Source organism: Dipodomys spectabilis, unplaced genomic scaffold (assembly GCF_019054845.1).
Source record: "Dipodomys spectabilis isolate Male_0828 unplaced genomic scaffold, ASM1905484v1 ptg000085l, whole genome shotgun sequence".
Taxonomy (NCBI): Eukaryota; Metazoa; Chordata; class Mammalia; order Rodentia; family Heteromyidae; genus Dipodomys; species Dipodomys spectabilis.
Window position 1 is genome coordinate 3,460,137 of NW_024870762.1, and position 15,856 is coordinate 3,475,992.

At 44.6% G+C, this 15,856-nt stretch overlaps 2 protein-coding genes across 7 annotated transcripts in view; one reads left to right on the forward strand and one right to left on the reverse strand.

Annotated features, from left to right (window-relative positions):
• Anks1a (ankyrin repeat and sterile alpha motif domain containing 1A) overlaps positions 1 to 7,005 on the reverse strand; it is a 164,292-nt gene extending 157,287 nt beyond the window's left edge. For 2 of the 5 annotated variants that reach the window (XM_042683852.1, XM_042683850.1), the window contains exon 1: positions 6,717 to 7,004. In XM_042683852.1, coding sequence (XP_042539786.1) covers positions 6,717 to 6,919 — 203 coding nt within the window. In that variant the 5' untranslated portion in view covers positions 6,920 to 7,004. Of the gene's footprint in view, positions 1 to 6,716 lie in introns of all 5 variants that reach the window. The other 3 variants (XM_042683851.1, XM_042683849.1, XM_042683853.1) reach the window with 2 other exon arrangements.
• A 1,330-nt stretch (positions 7,006 to 8,335) lies between these two features.
• On the forward strand, positions 8,336 to 15,700 carry Taf11 (TATA-box binding protein associated factor 11). 2 transcript variants are annotated; one of them, XR_006147988.1, is made up of 6 exons: positions 8,336 to 8,610; positions 9,766 to 9,914; positions 13,084 to 13,171; positions 13,494 to 13,590; positions 15,097 to 15,277; positions 15,411 to 15,700. XR_006147988.1 is itself a non-coding variant. In XM_042683856.1 (5 exons), the coding sequence occupies exons 1-5, from the start codon at positions 8,440 to 8,442 to the stop codon at positions 15,225 to 15,227; spliced, it is 636 nt and encodes a 211-aa protein (XP_042539790.1). In that variant the 5' UTR covers positions 8,336 to 8,439; the 3' UTR covers positions 15,228 to 15,700. The 2 variants fall into 2 exon arrangements, 1 of the variants encoding a protein (XP_042539790.1); XM_042683856.1 differs by having other exon boundaries at positions 15,097 to 15,700.
• The last annotated feature ends 156 nt before the right edge of the window (positions 15,701 to 15,856 follow it).

Sequence of the window (15,856 nt, forward strand, 5' to 3'; positions counted from 1 at the left end):
TCTGAACCACAATCTTCAGATCTCAGCCTCCTGAGTAGCTAGGATTACAGGAGTGAGTACCAGCGCTCGGCAGTAAACAGTTTTTAATTAAGGTAATTTAGAAATGTTACCTAGGAGCCAGGCTAGGAGCCAGGCTCACACCTGTAAACCTAGCTACTCAGGAGGCTAAGGATCGCAGTTTGAAGCCAGTCTGGGCAACAAAGTCTGTGAGGCTTTTACCTCCAATTAACCATTTAAAAGCCATCAATGGAGCAGTGGGTCAAGTAGCAAATAAAAGCTAAGGGACAATACCTAGGCCTTGAGTTTGTCTTAGGACTGGCATGTGCCCATAAGCATGTGCACATGCAAACACACAAATACACACATTGTTTGTTCCTTATTTCAGAGCCATTTTGTATTTTAGGAAATTCATGTCTATTTTAGGGTATTTGCTTTTATTATGATTTTTCTTTCTTTTTTCATTAAATACAATAAAAACTGAGCTTATAGCCACATCTACTGCTACTGGCTACAAATTATCTTATTTCTCCAGCAAGCTTCTTGACTTCACCTTTTCTTTTCATTCTTCTCATGCCTGAGAAATGAACAACAGAATTTTTTAAACCATGACAGTCTCCTTTGGTTTCATTTCTCTGGGCAGCTGAACTGAGGAATGCATTCCACTTTACCTTTCCATTCCCATACACCACCAGTACAGAGTTCTTGATTCATCTTAAAGTTGGAAGTGATTATGTGACCCTTTTTTAATTTTTATTTTTTGGCCAGTCTGGGGCTTGAACTGTCCCTGAGCTTCTTTTGCTCAAGGCTAGCACTCTACCATTTGAGCCACAGCACCACTTCTGGCTTTTTCTGTTTATGTGGTACTGAGGAATCAAACCCAAGGCTTCATGCATGCTAGGCAAGCACTCTAACCACTAAGCCACATTCCCAGCCCCCATTTTCTTTTAACATTTCCTTCCCTCAGATCTTTCACAAAGGCGTATTGCTTATTAGACTTCTCTTTTAGCCCAAATCTTACTATACTTTCAGACAGAAATTGCTTTCCTGGAAATTAGTAGTTTCATTGTAATCCCAAACAAAGTAAACTCTCCATATTACATACCTGGTATGTGCCAAACAGCCAGAAATAAACAACAAAAAACAAACAAAAACACCAAAAACGCCCTAAAAGCTATTCAGAGACTGAGATATAAGATTGAGACCCAAAGCCAGCCTAGGCAAGAGAGACTTTTATCTCCAATTAACTACCACCCCCACCCAAAAAAAAAAAAAAAAAAACAGAAGTGGAGCTGTATGCCAAGTGGTAGAGCACAAGCCTAGAGCAAAAGAGCTAAGGGACAGTGCCCAACCTTTGTGTTTGAGCTCCAGGACAAGCACAAAAAAAAAAAAGAAAGAAAAAGAAAGAAATGTACGCATCACCCAATGCAGAAGAAATAGTTATATTGTCAAATCTTATAGTATGTACAAACTTTATAGGCCAAGATAATGACAATTTATTTGCCTTGTGAAGGTTAAAATGTGATTGTGACTTTTAAGTATCACTATCCTACAATACTGTGCAATTTGTGAAATTTATGTAATCACCTCATCTCAATAAAAAAAATTTTTTTAAGAAAAAAGAAAGGAAGGGGCTGGGAAGGTGGCTCAGTGGTGGAGTGCTTGCCTTGCATGCATGAGGCCCTGGGTTTGATTCCTCAGCACCACATAAGCAGAAAAAGCCAGAAGTGGGGCTGACGCTCAAGTGGTAGAATGCTAGCCTTCAGCTGAAGAGCTGAGGGACAGCGCCCAGGCCTAGCTTTCAGGCACTACGACCGACCAAAAAAAAAATAAAGAAAGGAAGGAAAAAGAAAGAAAATGAGTCCATATTATAAAAACTATAATTTACAGTATCCAGACCTTCTGTAGGGCTAGATACTTTGCACTACTATGATATCTAGCTAATCTATTGCTTCAGCCTGTCTATCCAGTAATAATATTTGAACCATTTTGATAGAAAACTGAAATATATTTATAGTTTTCTACTGTCTATAACAAGTTATATTGAGTATAATTTAATCATTATTTAGTGGCTACAAGTCAAAATAAACATTAGCTATATAGCACTATGATATTATTACAATAGTGTGTGGAGCCCAGGTGTGGACAACTACATCTATGTCAATAGCCTCAACTTATGAGGGAGAGGATAAACTTTATCTGTCATATAGACATATCCTATCACTGTAAACTCTATGGAAAGAGACCATATGGTAGAACAGCATCTCCATTATTTACTGTTTCTAATCTGTCATGGCAGATCACCAAGCATAAAAGCACCATTTAAAATGGGTCTGGGCAGCAGGACACAAGTTGCTCACATCTGTCATCCTAGCTACTCAGGAGGCTGAGATCTGAGGATCACGGTTCAAAGCCAGCCACAAAAGCAAAATCCATGAGACTTTTATCTCCAATAAACCACCAGAAAACCGGAAGTGGTGCTGTGTCTCAAGTCATAGAGTGTGAGTCTTGAGCTGAAGAGCTGAGGGACAGCGCCCAGGCCCAGAATTCAAGCCCATGACTGACAATAAATAAATGAATAAATAAAAGGTCTGGTATTGAAATTTTAACAAAGCAAGTGCAACATGGCAAAACTGTTGTGATGATGTGAGGATGGCTAACACTGAGCACCTAGCATGTGTCAGGAATTGTGGTAAGGTCAGCCTGCATGCATGACCTAAAACAATACCCAAATCTTAGCTTGTGGATGCAGAAACTAAGGTTCAAAGTGGCTAATTTAAAGAAAGCCAAGCACGGGCTAGTGGTGGCAGTGGGTTGTGAATCCAGGCAGCCTGGTTTAGTAAAATGCTACATTGCTTGAATAAATGGATATTAAACATTAATCAGAGTAACTTTAATTTGTAATAACTTGTTTTCCAGTGGAAGTCTTCTTGGCTGACTACTTTCTGACTCTCAATAGGTAAAAATGGTTATGCATAAATATTACACTGATAAACCAAAGAGATAAAGCATAAAAGCTAGATGTGAAAGGTCCATGAACCACGACATTCTATTTTTTTTTTTTTTGGTCCGGTTGTGGGGCCTGAACTCTGGGCCTGGGCACTGTCCCTCAGCTCTTCAGCTCAAGGCTAGCGCTCTACCACTTGAGCCACAGCGCCACTTCCAGCTTTTTTCTTTTTGCTTATGTGGTGCTGAGGAATCGAAACCAGGGCCTCAGGCATGCAAGGCAAGCGCTCTACCACTGAGCCACCTTCCCAGCCCACGACATTCTATAGATGAGTCCCCAAGTAGAGGCTACAGAGATCTGTGTGTATTAGGGTCATCAGGGAGGGTTTTAAGAAGCTAATACCTAAGCCCAAGCAGTGTAAGAGGAAGGGGTGGAGTGAGAAAAGGAGGCATTCTGTATCTTAAGAAGATGCACAAAGTCTCCGTGAAGTTAAGAGGAAGGAATCATAAATATCTGAGTAAACAAACACAAGTGGTTTGAAACATCTATGCTGACTGCAGCTGAAGTTCCTTAAACAGCTGGACAAAGGTAAGCTGCAGCTGTCAGTACTAGTGAGATAGCACATAGCAGTTAAAGGCCAGACCTAAAGCTAATTCCACAGCTCTCACTAAATAACTTAAGAGTCCTTGGCAGAGACAGAGGTTTGGGGCACAGGAGGCTGACCTCTACTCATTTCAAACCAACAAAGAGAAGACATGCTGACCTAGGGATTATTTAAATGTATCGTTTCATTTGCCCTGAAATCTTTCAGTAGGTCTAACCAGAATCACCTCTAATTTATGAAAGACATAATGTAACTAGTGCCTGAAGATCCTCCCTGCCCTGAGGAGCTGCAGCACTGGGAGGCTGGGAAGCTCTTAGGAGTCTACAGTCCCTACAATGGACCCAGGAACAAGTGAGAAGTCAGGTCTAACCCTAGGGAAGGGAAACACTTCCCACACTTTTTCTTTTTTTAATCTGTCACGGGGCTTGAACCCAGGGCCTGGGTGCTGTCACTGAGCTCTTTTTGCTCGAGGCTAGCATTCTACCACTTGAGACACGTCTCTGCTTCAGGTTTTCTGATGGTTACTTGGAAATAAGAAGAGTCTCAGGGACTTCCCTGCCTGGGCTGGCTTTGAATGATGATCCTCAAATCTCAGCCTTTTGAGTAGCCAGAATTACAGGCATGAGCCATCAGCACCTAGCACACCCCCTCCCCCATACTTTATGACAGAGACTGGATACATTAGCAGGAAAAGCAAGGTAAAAACACTGTGCTCAACAGACCTCCTAGTCTTGCTTAATTCCATAGCAACTAAATCTTTGGGAAAAATTTTACCACTCTCTAAATGAAAGCACCAAGAATGCCTTCATAAATGTACTGGAGGGAGAAAGATATATCAAAGTTTTCTGCTTTCATAGGATATGCTAGGGAGAGGTGGGGGGGGGGGGATATGCAAGGGAGGTGTGTGTGTGTGTGTCTGTGTTGTTTGCCAGTCCTGGGACTTGAACTCAGGGCTTAAGCACAGTCCCTGTGCTTTTACGCTCAAGGTTAGAGCACCACCACTTGAGTAACAACTCCACTTCTGGCTTTTTGGTGGTTAATTGGAGATAAGAGTCTCAAAGATGTTCTTGTTTGAACTATAATAGTCAGATCTCAGCCTCCTGAGTAGCTAGGATTATGTGAGCCACTGGGGCCCCCGCTGGAGGGTTGAAGTATCTCTGGCAAACTTCCAAATGTTACATCATCAACTCCTTATAGAGACAGAGGCACCTCCAAACTTACATAGTCTTTTCCTCACCTCTCAGACAGCAAAAGTGCCAAAGAATCTAGGTAGGATTCAAAACCTAACTCATAGGCTGTAGGTGTGGCCCAAGTGGTAGAGTGCCAGCCAAGCAAGAGAGAGGGCCCGAGTTCAAATCCTAAGACAGGCAAAAATAAAAATAGAATTCCTAACTCATACATTCAGCCTCCATTTATTGAGCACCTGTGAGTCACCTGGTTCTAATCTAAGGTCCTACAAATATAAACATAAGACGTCTACTAATCCATACTAATTATCTTCAAGGGGCCTACCTAATCAAGTTCTCCTTATGCCCTATAAACACCAGAAAAGTCATCTTTCTCATTTCCATGCCTCTGAGCATGGTGTGCCCACCCACCTGGCTATGCCCACCATACTTGATCTACCCAAGACCTTATAGCCTTCAAAATCGGCTTACACCCTCACTTCCCCAGGGTCCTGAACTCAAAGTGAGTGAGGCTCACCTCCCAAAGTGGTGTCCTTTTCTCTCAACTAGCAACAAGTACACTGGGTACCACCATGTGTATTTGGAAATTGATCATCCTCTAATTGATAACTTTTTATGTATCAAACTTGTCTTGAGTATCAACTATAAGCCAGTATTGTTCCAAGAGCTGGAGAAATAGCTAGCAAAACAGTACTGGATTTTTTATTTTCTTCCCCATGGGAAGCTCCTGGGGAGGGTTCTTGTTTTACACTGCTTTTAAAAAAAAAATCTTCCTATAAAGATCTGGGTTAGGACTGGGAAGGTGGCTCAGTGGTAGAGCGCTCGCCTTGCATGCCTGAGGCCCTGGGTTCCATTCCTCAGCACCACATAAGCAAAAAGAAAAAAGCCAGAATTGGTGCTGTGGCTCAAGTGGTAGAGCGCTAGCCTTGAGCTGAAGAGCTGAGGGACAGCGCCCAGGCCCAAAGTTCAGGCCCCACGACCAGAACCCCTCCCCCCCCCCCCAAAAAAAAAAAGATCTGGGTTAGTCCTCTGTGCTTAATACCTAAAGATTTATTGGAGCCTTGGGCTTCTTCAGTTCACATTAGTTCAAATTGAAGTTGCATAAACTAATAGGGAACAAAAGCTAATAAAGCCATTTCTAAATGAACTTCCACTTCTTAAAAAACCTCAGCAGAACAAGGAAGGAAAACAGACTCTGAAAGCCCTGCTGAGCAAACACATTTTACTCACACAGTGGAGGCATCTCCAGTCTCCCTTCCAAGCCACACAAAAGTGATCTCTCCCCTTCCCCAAGCCTTGCAGCCAATAAATTTAACATCGCAAAAACGTTGAAAACGCCTAGTTTCCTAAACACGTTATTTCTTCACGTGCAAGCGCTCCATGAAACCAGGCATATGCTATCTAGACGAATCCACCGAGACTATTAAGGAACAATTTAAACTTCAAGCACAAGAACGGCTCAAAGACGGATATTTCGAATGTGATAAATCCAGAAGCAATTTTAATTTAAACAAAAGCCCAATCCAACAGAGCCTGGTAGAAAATTCCAAGTTCGTAAGTGAAGGAAACCAACAGATTTTCCTGCAGGGCAGCCGCCAAGGCTGCCCGACGTGGGAGTTTCTCCGGGAGGTGGGAAGACTTCGTATGTATTTGCTCGAAAGTGGCTTTTGTGAGAAGCGACAGCTGGCACCCTAGAGCGGGCAAGGGTGAAGCCGGGCTGTGCCATGCGGCGGAGGCTGCCACCTGGGCACTCCCACCATTCTTCGCAGTCGGGTCGGGACGCGAGACCGGCAGAGCCCGGCGCCGCGCACAGCCGCGCGCCCCCTCCGGACCCGCGCCCCGGGGCGCACCGCGAGCGAGCCCGCCCGCACGCCCGCCCGCCCGCCCGCCCGCGGCTCGGAAGCCTCCACCGGGATCCCGGGGGACCCAGGAGACCCGCGGGGGAGGCGGTCCCCGAGGCGGCCGGGCCCCGCGCACCCACCTGAGCAGACTGGAGAGGGGATGACTGGAACTGCCGAGGCCGCTGCCGCCGCCGCCGCCGCCGCCGCCACCCGCGGAGCCGCCGCCGCCGCCGCCGCCGCTGCCCCCGAAGCCTGAGGAGAGGCGCTTCCCGGACAGCAGCTTCTCCACGGCCGGGAGGTGCCCGGTGCGGGCCGCCTCCAGCAGCTCCTGCTCCTTCCCCATCCCCAGGGTCACCACCCCCTGGACCCCCTCCCCGGGGCCGCCGCCGGTCTTGCACAGGCTCCCAAACTTTCCGTCTCCGGGCAACGCACCCCCCAGACCAGCCGGGGACACCACCCCCTCCCCCCTGGCTCTTCCCCCCCCCCTGGCTCTTCCCCCCCCCCGTACGGGCGCGTCACTTCCGGGATCCGGCGTCACGCGTCACCGCGCCCCTCGCCCCGCCCCCTTGCCCACCTAGCTGGGCGGGGCTCCGCGGAGTTGCACAGGTGGACTTTGCGGTGCCCCGCCGGCTTCGGCGAGCCCGGGATCCACGCCATCTGCTGGGAGAGGAAACAGGGCTAGGGGTTCGCGCCATCAGAAGCGCACTCCTTCCCCCAAAGGCTTTGGGAGCTCGCGGGACTGGAAACAGGCTATGCAGGCAGGATGGAAACAAAGGAATTTGGTAATGCACGCCTACATTTCCAAGTCCATTCTTTAAGGATACATAAATTAGATTTGTAATGGGTGAGGGAGCCTAGCGCTGCGATGAAGGGAGAAAAAATTTTAAATAGAAATCTTACTTCCAGTCTATGAAAAGACTTAAATGAAACAAACTTTCAAAAGAGACTTCCCTCAAGGTAGGATTTCTTTTTGGTAATATTCAACAAACTGATACATTTTTTTAAGTTATAAATGGAGAATTGGTAAATACCTATGTGTATTCTGTCCCTTGGTACTAGCCCTGTTCCTGACTGGAGGCAGGTGGTGGTCATAATTGAGTGAAATGGATAAATTCTGCTAAAACTGTATGACTCCCCCCTCGCCTCGTTTAGATGCTTGCTATACACTTAAAAGGGAAATGCTACAGTTCCTTTATAAACAGAGCCCCGCGTCTCGGTGCACGTGAAATAGATGAGTAGCTGCTTGAAAGTTTGTCAGCCCAAGGTGGTCTCATTCCAAGACCTCCAGCATACAGTGGTGTCCCCCAACTAAACTCGGGAGACTTAGTAGCCAGAGGCCAGTACCCACTCTAGAGGCTGAGGTAGAAGGATCGTGGTTCAAAGCCAGCCCTGGCAAGAAAGTCCGTGAAACTCCTTTATCTCCAATTAACCATCGAAAAGCCAAAAAGGAAATGGAGGTGTGGCTTAAGTGGTAGAGCGCCAGCCTTGAGCACAAAAGCTCAGAGACAGCGCCCACGCCTTGAGTTTAAGCCCCCCCCCGGGGGGGCGGGTAGGGTAAAGAGAGGGACGGAGCTAGTTTAGGAGGTAAACTAACTAGGTAAACATTTCTACAGAGGATGAAATGAACAAATAAAAAGCTGCGTTCCTCCAGAAAGAAAGCGTGTTTCCTAGAGCGGAGAATCAGAAAATCAGTCAAATCGTTCGCGCGCGCCTCTAAACGGCCCCTCCGCGGAGCCGTAGGAATGATGTCATCACGGCGCGACCACAGGAAGTAAGTTTCGGGCTCCTCCGTGCGCGCTTCTCTGTGCGGGACCCTCATCTCCACGTCCCGACCGAGCCGCGATTTCTCAGCTCCTTCCGGAGATGGACAATGGCGGGGAGTCGCCCGCAGACAAAAGTGGGGAGACGGGAGAGTCAGATGAGCCGACCGCTGCTCCCAGAGAGCCAGGGCCTACGGACACCGATGGAGTACCTGAAGAAACGGACGGGGACGGAGACGCGGACCCGAAAGAGGCCGCAGCGGAGGAAGGCGAGGTAGGGACCGGGATGGCGAGCGGGGAGGAACTGTCGGGGTTGTCACGGCCTGCTCGCCCCGAATCCAGGCTTAGCGCCTCCTCCCACACCGGTGAATTCTTTCTAAATCTGCAATCTCGAAGGAGATTCGGTTCCAGGGGCGAAATACTGATGTTTTGAATCCTCGCCTTTAGGGACTAAACCTCCTGACGAAATTTAAGTTAGACCTCTCTTTTCCTGGTGAGGAAATTTAAGGTCCAACGTCATACTAAAACTTACTGCCATCATTAAAACCCAAGATTGCGAGCACCCCTTTCGACCTCAGCTTTTGTGTTTAAAGGTGGTAGAGTCCACCTAAAGGCAGATTTTGAAGAAGTTTGTTGTCAAATCTTGTTCTTAACCTCTTGGGACATTTAAATCCTACTAATGACTGGTTATGCTAATATTAAAACCGCAAACCTGTCAGTTTTACCACTTGAAGGACCCAGTATTGTTGCCTAGCCCTGCAACATTAATCTCAGCGTTATGGGTTCCATTTCTAGAGGTAGAGTCCTAGTCTTAGAGTGAGAATGCACTTGATCTTTTTATATGTAATCAACTCTAGTAAAAGAGATCCTGTTGATCTAAAGGTCTGATTTGCTGGCTGATGGAGAGGACTTCGTTGTCATCCCTTAAAAAAAAAAAAAAAATAAGGTCCAAAGAGGAGGCCAGAGGAGAGTGGTTGTTTTGATCCTTGGCATTTCCTTGCCCTTGTAAACAGACACAGGAGCTGTGATAAACAGGTGGAAGATAGAATTATTTATTTTCTTTCGTAGCTAGGCTATAATAATCTCTCTTTAAGGGACTGGGAAAGTGGCACAGTGGTAGAGCACTTGCCTTGCATGCCTGAGGCCCTGGGTTCGATTCCTCAGCACCACATAAGCAAAAAGAAAAAAGCCAGAAGTGGCGCTGTGGCTCAAGTGGTAGAGCACTAGCCTTGAGCTGAAGAGCTGAGGGATAACACCCAGGCCTAGAGTTCAGGCCCCACGACAGGACCCCAAAAAATAAAAAAATAAAAATAATCTTCCTGTAAGAGAAAGACTGTCTTACACTTCATGCTACGTTAACTGCTTAGAACCAAAGCACTGCTCAATAGATTCTAAGCCAGATATACAACAGGATTTCTCATTTTTCCAGCTCAAGAGTCAGGATGCCTCAGATTTAACAGCAACTGAAAGGGAAGACACATCACTACTTACTCCTGCTGCCAAAAAGCTGAAAATAGATACCAAAGAAAAGAAAGAGAGGAAGCAAAAGGTGGATGAAGATGAGATTCAAAAGATGCAGTGAGTCACTTTCTGATTAGTCCCCATTTCGAGGCAAATTCACATTTTTTTTCTTTTGGCACTTAATTATTTGTCTTAAAATGAAGTGGCCAGGTACACTGGCTCAAGCCTGTAATCCTAACTACTTGAGGAGGGGGAAGAATTGCAGTTCAAGGCCAAACCAGGCATAAAAGTTCATGAGACTCTATCCCAACCAATGGCTTGGTGCAGTGGTTTAAGTTTGTTAACCCAGCGGTGGTCTTGGGGCAGTGAATGCACCTGTCAATCCCTAGTGACATCAGAAAGCACAATTAGGATCACAGCTCTTGCCAGCCCAGACATAAAGCAAGACTCTACCTACCTTAAGAATAACCAAGGCAATACTCACTAGACACAATGTTGAACATGAGCTATACAACTTGTGGGTGGGATGGAAGGGAAAAACTGGGAGAGAGCAAGGGGAGGGTAACATAGTCCTAGCTACTCAGGAGGCTGAGATTTGAGGATTGAGGTTCAAAGCCAGCTTGGATAGATAAGTCTCTAAGACTCTTATCTCCAGTTAACCACCAAGAAGCCTGAAGTATAGCTGTGGTTCAAGTGATAGAGCAGAGTCTTAAGCAAAAAAGCTCAAGGACACCAGGTGCCAGTGACTCTTACCTGTAATCCTAGCTACTCAGGAAGCTGAGACCTAAGGATTGTTGTTTGAAGCCAGCCTAGACAGCAAAGTTTGTGAGACTCTTATCTCCAATTAAACATCAAAAAAGCTAGAAGTAGAGTTGTGGCTGTGGTAGAGTGGTAGCCTTCGGCAAGAAAACTCAGGGAAACTCAGGCCCTGAGTTCAAGCCCCAGGGCTACATACAGACACGCATGCACAAATAGTAAATAGAGACATGACTCAAGTATTTAGGCCATTTCTTACCAAGGGTAAAGCCCTGAATTCAATCCCCAGTGCCCCCAAAAGGAAGAAAAAGAAAAATAGTATATTATAGAAAATACATTAGGAGGGGCTGGGAATGTGGCTTAGTGGTAGAGTGTTTGCCTAGCATGAATGAAGCCCTGGATTTGATTCCTCAAACCACATATGCAGAAAGAGCAAGAAGTGGCACTGTGGCTCAAGTGGTAGAATGCCAGCCTTCAGCAAAAAGAAACTCAGGGACAGTGTCCAGGCCGAGTTCAATCCCCAGGACTGACAAGGAAAGAAAGGAGGGAAGGGAAGGGAAAGGAAGGGAATGGGAGGAGAAGGAGAAGGGGGAAGGAAAAGAAGGAGACAGTAGGTTATGTAAAATTAAAACATCTGGGTATGTCAGCAGATATGCCCATAAATTGTTCTTAATGGCTACAGTGGATGTGGATGAACCAACCATAATTTTACCTATCACCTGTCACTGCTCTTGTTGAACTTTGTTAGCTTTAAGTAGTTGTACAAAGGAGCTACCATTTAACAAATGAAAGTACCATGCATCTTGATTTATATCACTGTCCCCTATCTTTTTGTGCCGGTCCCAGGGCTTGCACAAAGAACATAGGCACTATCCATTATTTTTTTTTTTTTGGGTCGGTTGTGGGGTTTGTACTCAGGGCCTGGCCACTGTCTCTGAGCTTCTTTGTGCTCAAGGCTAGCATTCTACCAATTGAGCCACAGCTCCACTTCAGATTTTTGAGTGGCTAATTGGAGATAAAAGTCTCATTGGGGCAGAAAAGTCACACCAGCTTTCAAACCTTGATCCTCAGATCTCAGTCTCCTGAGTAGCTAGGATTACAGAGGTGTGCTACTAACACCAGGCTTGTCTCTGATCTTTTTAACTCAAGGCTAGTGCCCTACCACTTGAGCCACAACTCCACCTCAGGCTTTTTGGTATTTAATTGGAGACAAGAATCTTAGACTTTCCTGCCTGGGCTGGCTTTGAACTACACTCCTCACATTTCAGCCTCCTGAGTAGCTAGAATTACATGTGTGAGCCATTGACACCCAGCCAGTATCACTTTTATCATTTTCCCCATCCCTTCCAACCCTCAATTTTCCTAGTACATTCTGATGTATTTTGACACATCTCTGGACACGTCCTAATATAAACTCCTAGAGGGGCTGGGAAGGTGGCTCAGGGGTAGAGCACTTGCCTTGGCATGCATGAGGCCCTGGGTTCGATTCCTTAGCACCACATAAGCAAAAAGAAAAAAGCCGGAAGTGGCGAGTGTGGCTCAAGTGGTAGAGCACTAGCCTTGAGTTGAAGAGCTGAGGGACAGCGCCCAGGCCCAGAGTTCAGGCCCCACGACTGGACCCAAAAAAATAAATAAATAAACTGCTAGAACTGCATTGCTAACTCAGTCATGTGAATATTTTTCAAAGGCTTTTTATACATATTTCTACATTTATGAAAAAAATGTTATCTTGTTTTCATTGATCATTTTAATTTCCTTAGTTAATAGTGAATAATATTTATGGCCTTTGGTATTTTTTTTAATTTCCCATTTGTATCCTTTGTTTTGTTTTTGTTAATACCAAGGCCTTGCACCCTTGGCTTGCTTGCTCACAGCTGGCACTCTACTCCTTGAGCCTCACCTCCAGCCCTGTGTTTTGCTGGTTATTTTGGAGATGGGAGTTTTGTGGACTTTTATGCCCTGTATGGCTCTGAATTGTGATTCTCTGAATCTACACCTCCTGAGTAGCTTTTAGATATAAGCCACTGATACCCAAACTTTGTTCATTTTCTAGTTGGTTTGGGCCTTTTTATTTTTTTTAATAATTATACATTGAGTATTAATCACATTCTATATTTTTTGCAAATAACTTTTCTCTAAATCTGTTAATGTTCAAAACTCTGATTTAATGTAATTTTATATTTACAATCAATTTGATATAAATTATATCAATACTGTAAGAATTTGAGCATCCAGCCGGGGGCCAGTGGCTTATGCCTTTAACCTAGCTACTCAGGACGCAGAGATCTGAGGATAATGGTTCAAAGCGAGCCCAGGCAGAAAAATTCCATGAAACTTTTATCTCCAGTAAACTACCAGAAAACCGGAAGTGGCACTGTAGCTCAAGTAGTAGACCACTCACCTTGAGCTAAAGAGCTGAGGGACAGCGCTCAGGCCCAGGGTTCAAGTCCCACGACCAATTTAAAAAAAAAAAAAAAAAAAGAATTTGAGCGTCCATTTTTACTAACCAATTAATTACCTAATTGCCTAGAATCCTGGTTTCTTCGTTTTCTGAGGAGCAGCTGAACCGCTATGAAATGTATCGCCGGTCAGCTTTTCCTAAAGCAGCCATTAAAAGGGTAAGAATGAACCACCACACTTTATTTCCTGATCAGATACTGAAACTAAACCAGATTCTGTTTTGAAGCAAGATATTAAGCAAATCAGTAAATAATTTAGGTGGGAAAGTAAAAATAACATCCTTCTTAATTTTCTGACCAATTCCAATTTGTATGCAAAGTATAGTATGAAACAAGCCATTATCCACTGGAATACTTAATCGTCTTGGTTTCAGCATTTAGCCTTTAGGAAACTGCGTTAGTGCATACCACACTTATTGGCACTACATTCCAAAATGAGTATTTTACCATTGTAATCACAAGATTTTGTCTTTCTTTAAAGCTAATCCAGTCCATCACTGGCACATCTGTATCCCAGAATGTTGTTATTGCTATGTCTGGTATTTCCAAGGTTTTCGTCGGGGAGGTAGTGGAAGAAGGTGAGTAGTGGTTGTTGGTTACTTATGCTGGTTTGATTTACAAGAATATCTACACCAAGGAACTTTCGAAAAGCACCTGTGAGTTCCCGGGTTCACTAGAAGCTGCTCATGTATTCAGAGAAGCATGACCATTATTTCTTGAAAGTTTCAATAGTGGAGGGCAAGGAAGCATTTAGGAAATTCCTTTTTCTCATTCCTTGTGTATGGCTAACAAGTGTGATTTTGTGATTATCCCTGATATTGTTACCTCTAGGAACTGTCCACTTTGTTCATCAATAAAAAGCCTAGCTATGGGTCTAGGAAGGTGGCTCAGTGGTAGAGTGCTTGCCTGGCATGCATGAGGCCCTGGGTTCGATTCCTCAGCACCATATAAGCAGAAAAAGCCAAAGTGGCACTGTGGCTCTAGCGGTAGAGCGCTAGCCTTGAGCTGAAGAGCTGAGGGACAGTGCCCAGGCCCAGAGTTCAGGCCCTACTACCGACCAAGAAAAAAGGGGGGGGAGAGGCAAAAAAGCCTAGCTACTTCCCATTAGTCACCTGTAGCTCATGAAATACTTTTCTTATGCAGATGTATGTTTTAAACTCTTACCTATAATAAAGTACCCTATGTGATTGCTAAAGCTAACATTCTCTTAAGAGGGGAAAATGGTGGTTTCAGTGGCTCATATCTATTAATCATAGCTATTCAGGAGACTGATATATGAGGATCACATTTCAAAGCCATCCAGGGCAAAAAAGTCCAGATTTATTTTTTTTATTTTTCCGGTCCTGGGGCTTGAACTCTGGGCTTGGGCACCATCGCTGCCCTCTTCAGTTCAAGGTGAGTGCTCTATCACTTGAGCCACAGTGCCACTTCCAGTTTTCTAGTTGTTTATTGGCGATAAGAGTCTCACGGACTTTTCTGCCCAGACTGGCTTTGAACTGTGATCCTCAGATCTCAACCTCCTCAGTAGCTAGAATTACAGGCGTGAGCCACCAGCGCCCGGCTCCATAAGATTATTATCTCTGAAAAAATCTGGAAGTGGAGCTGTGACTCAAGTGGTATAGCACTAGCCTTAATCCAAAAAGCTCAGATACAGCACTCAGGCTGAATTCAAGCCCTGGAACTGGCAGGCACATACACAAACACAAATAGGGTAATATTGTGATTTCCTTACTACATTTAAAAAGCATTAACCACAATTTGTTGCCGCTGGCTAACAGCTCTCCTGGCTACTGAGGAGGCTGAGATCAGAGCATTGAGATTCAAAGCTAACATGGGCAGAAAAGACTATCTCCAGTTAACCCAGAAAAAGCTTAAAGTGGAGGTATGGCTCAAGTGGTAGAGCAACTACCTTGAACAACAAAAAAAAACTAATCGAGAGCATGGGGCCCTTTGTTCAAGCCCCATTGCCAGCAAACAGACACATATATAGACACATAGAAAAGCATTAGCCAGAATTTTGAAATTCAATTAAGGATTGTGGCTAGTAAGTTCTTGTGTGATGTTTTTTTCCTTTCCCTGTGCAGCCCTGGATGTGTGTGAGAAGTGGGGAGAAATGCCACCACTACAGCCCAAACACATGAGGGAGGCTGTTCGAAGGTTGAAGTCAAAGGGGCAGATCCCTAACTCAAAGCACAAAAAAATAATCTTCTTCTAAAACCAATCCTGGAAAGGCCCATTGCTGACAGGGGATGTCCTGGTGCTTCAGTAAGTAGCTGTCTTCTGAATATTCCATGGTGACAATTTTCATGTCTTTATCCAAACAAGTATTCATTGCACCTAAAAGGCATACAGTCTACTTCAGATTTGTAATTAATTTTGGCCTCTTATGACATTTGAGGTATTTCAGTCTCTCAGCTCATTGGAAGGTTCATGGATCTTCAGCATCTTTTAAACAGACGTGCTGCTTTCAGACAAAACCCTGAGAATTCTGATGGTGGTTTCCCATTGAAGCTTAAACTTGCTATTTAAAAAAAGTTATTACCTCTGGTTTTCAGTAGATGAAACAACCAGAAACTATCACTTGTGATACTTACCATGGAAGATATGATGGTTAGTGAAATAATTTGTGCTTGTTAACACTAAAAATTTTCTGTGACTTTTGATGATCATTAAACTTTTCCAACTTGATATATGTTATTCATTTTGTGTCTAGCTCGTTGGAACAGGGAGAGGTTGATCTTTTTTTTTAAATGGTATCCAAATAAAATTGCTCTTAGCTTTTTTCATAAAATTTTGTGAGCTTTTCCTGTTTTCTGTGAGATCCATTAAAATTTTAATTCACAC